Here is a 773-nt window from a genome sequence, read left to right as displayed (position 1 = left end):
GACTTTGAGCTCGGCGTTCTCGTTGCTCAGCGTGTACTTCTCCTTGAGGCGCCCGTTCACATCCTCCAGCTCCTTCTCGAGGATGTCGCTGACGAGACACACGTCAATGATCTGGTGGGCCAGGTTGACGTCGTCGGCGTTGTACTTCTTCTTTTGCTTCAGGAAGGCGTCGATCTCTTCCAGGTAAGCGCCGGCCTCGCGGCTCTTGACTGCCTCCAGCAAGTCGTTCTTGACGGCTTCGTGGCGTGGGTTAGCCATGAGGACGGCCTCAAGACTTGGACAGGACTGAGATTGAGCTGTATATACTGTCGGAAGACGGGAACGAGAGTGAGACGGTAAATGTGTTGACATAAGTTTTTATACTGCAGGATCGGACGTCAGAGTAGCTTGACATCGAGTGAATTCATTATAAAAATAATTTCATACGGTTACTAGATGACATCTTCATTTCAATTTTCCATCTTTTTCCCTTTTTTTGGCACAAGAATCTGAAATTATTCTCTGCATGATCACAAAAGTTTTAGAGCGATGGCAATCTCGACAAAATGCGTCCGAGGATTGCGCAATGATGCCGTCACTCCTTCTTTTTTTCAATGTCTATCCTTTTACTATACATCTCTCGACTTCGGTTAATAATACTAGGGATGTACTTATCCTTTCTGTGATCTGTGTTTATGCATAGTAGGATAGTATATTTACCTCAAAATGGGGAAATCGCGCCACTTACTGTTAATAATGTTTTGCTCAATGCTAGTAATGATATGACCGTCACG

At 45.1% G+C, this 773-nt stretch overlaps 1 protein-coding gene across 1 annotated transcript in view; it reads right to left on the bottom strand.

Moving 5' to 3' along the window:
* Positions 1 to 318, bottom strand: part of LOC119594166 — a gene marked incomplete in the record, with an annotated part of 1,157 nt that extends 839 nt beyond the window's left edge. The window contains 1 exon segment of the mRNA XM_037943237.1: positions 1 to 318. Within this exon segment, the coding sequence (XP_037799165.1) occupies positions 1 to 258 (258 nt within the window).
* Positions 319 to 773: the final 455 nt, after the last annotated feature.

The sequence above is a fragment of the Penaeus monodon genome, chromosome 33, assembly GCF_015228065.2.
Source record: "Penaeus monodon isolate SGIC_2016 chromosome 33, NSTDA_Pmon_1, whole genome shotgun sequence".
Lineage (NCBI taxonomy): Eukaryota > Metazoa > Arthropoda > Malacostraca > Decapoda > Penaeidae > Penaeus > Penaeus monodon.
The sequence above is the reverse complement of the archived record's forward strand: the minus strand, read 5'-3'. Positions and strand labels throughout refer to the sequence as shown.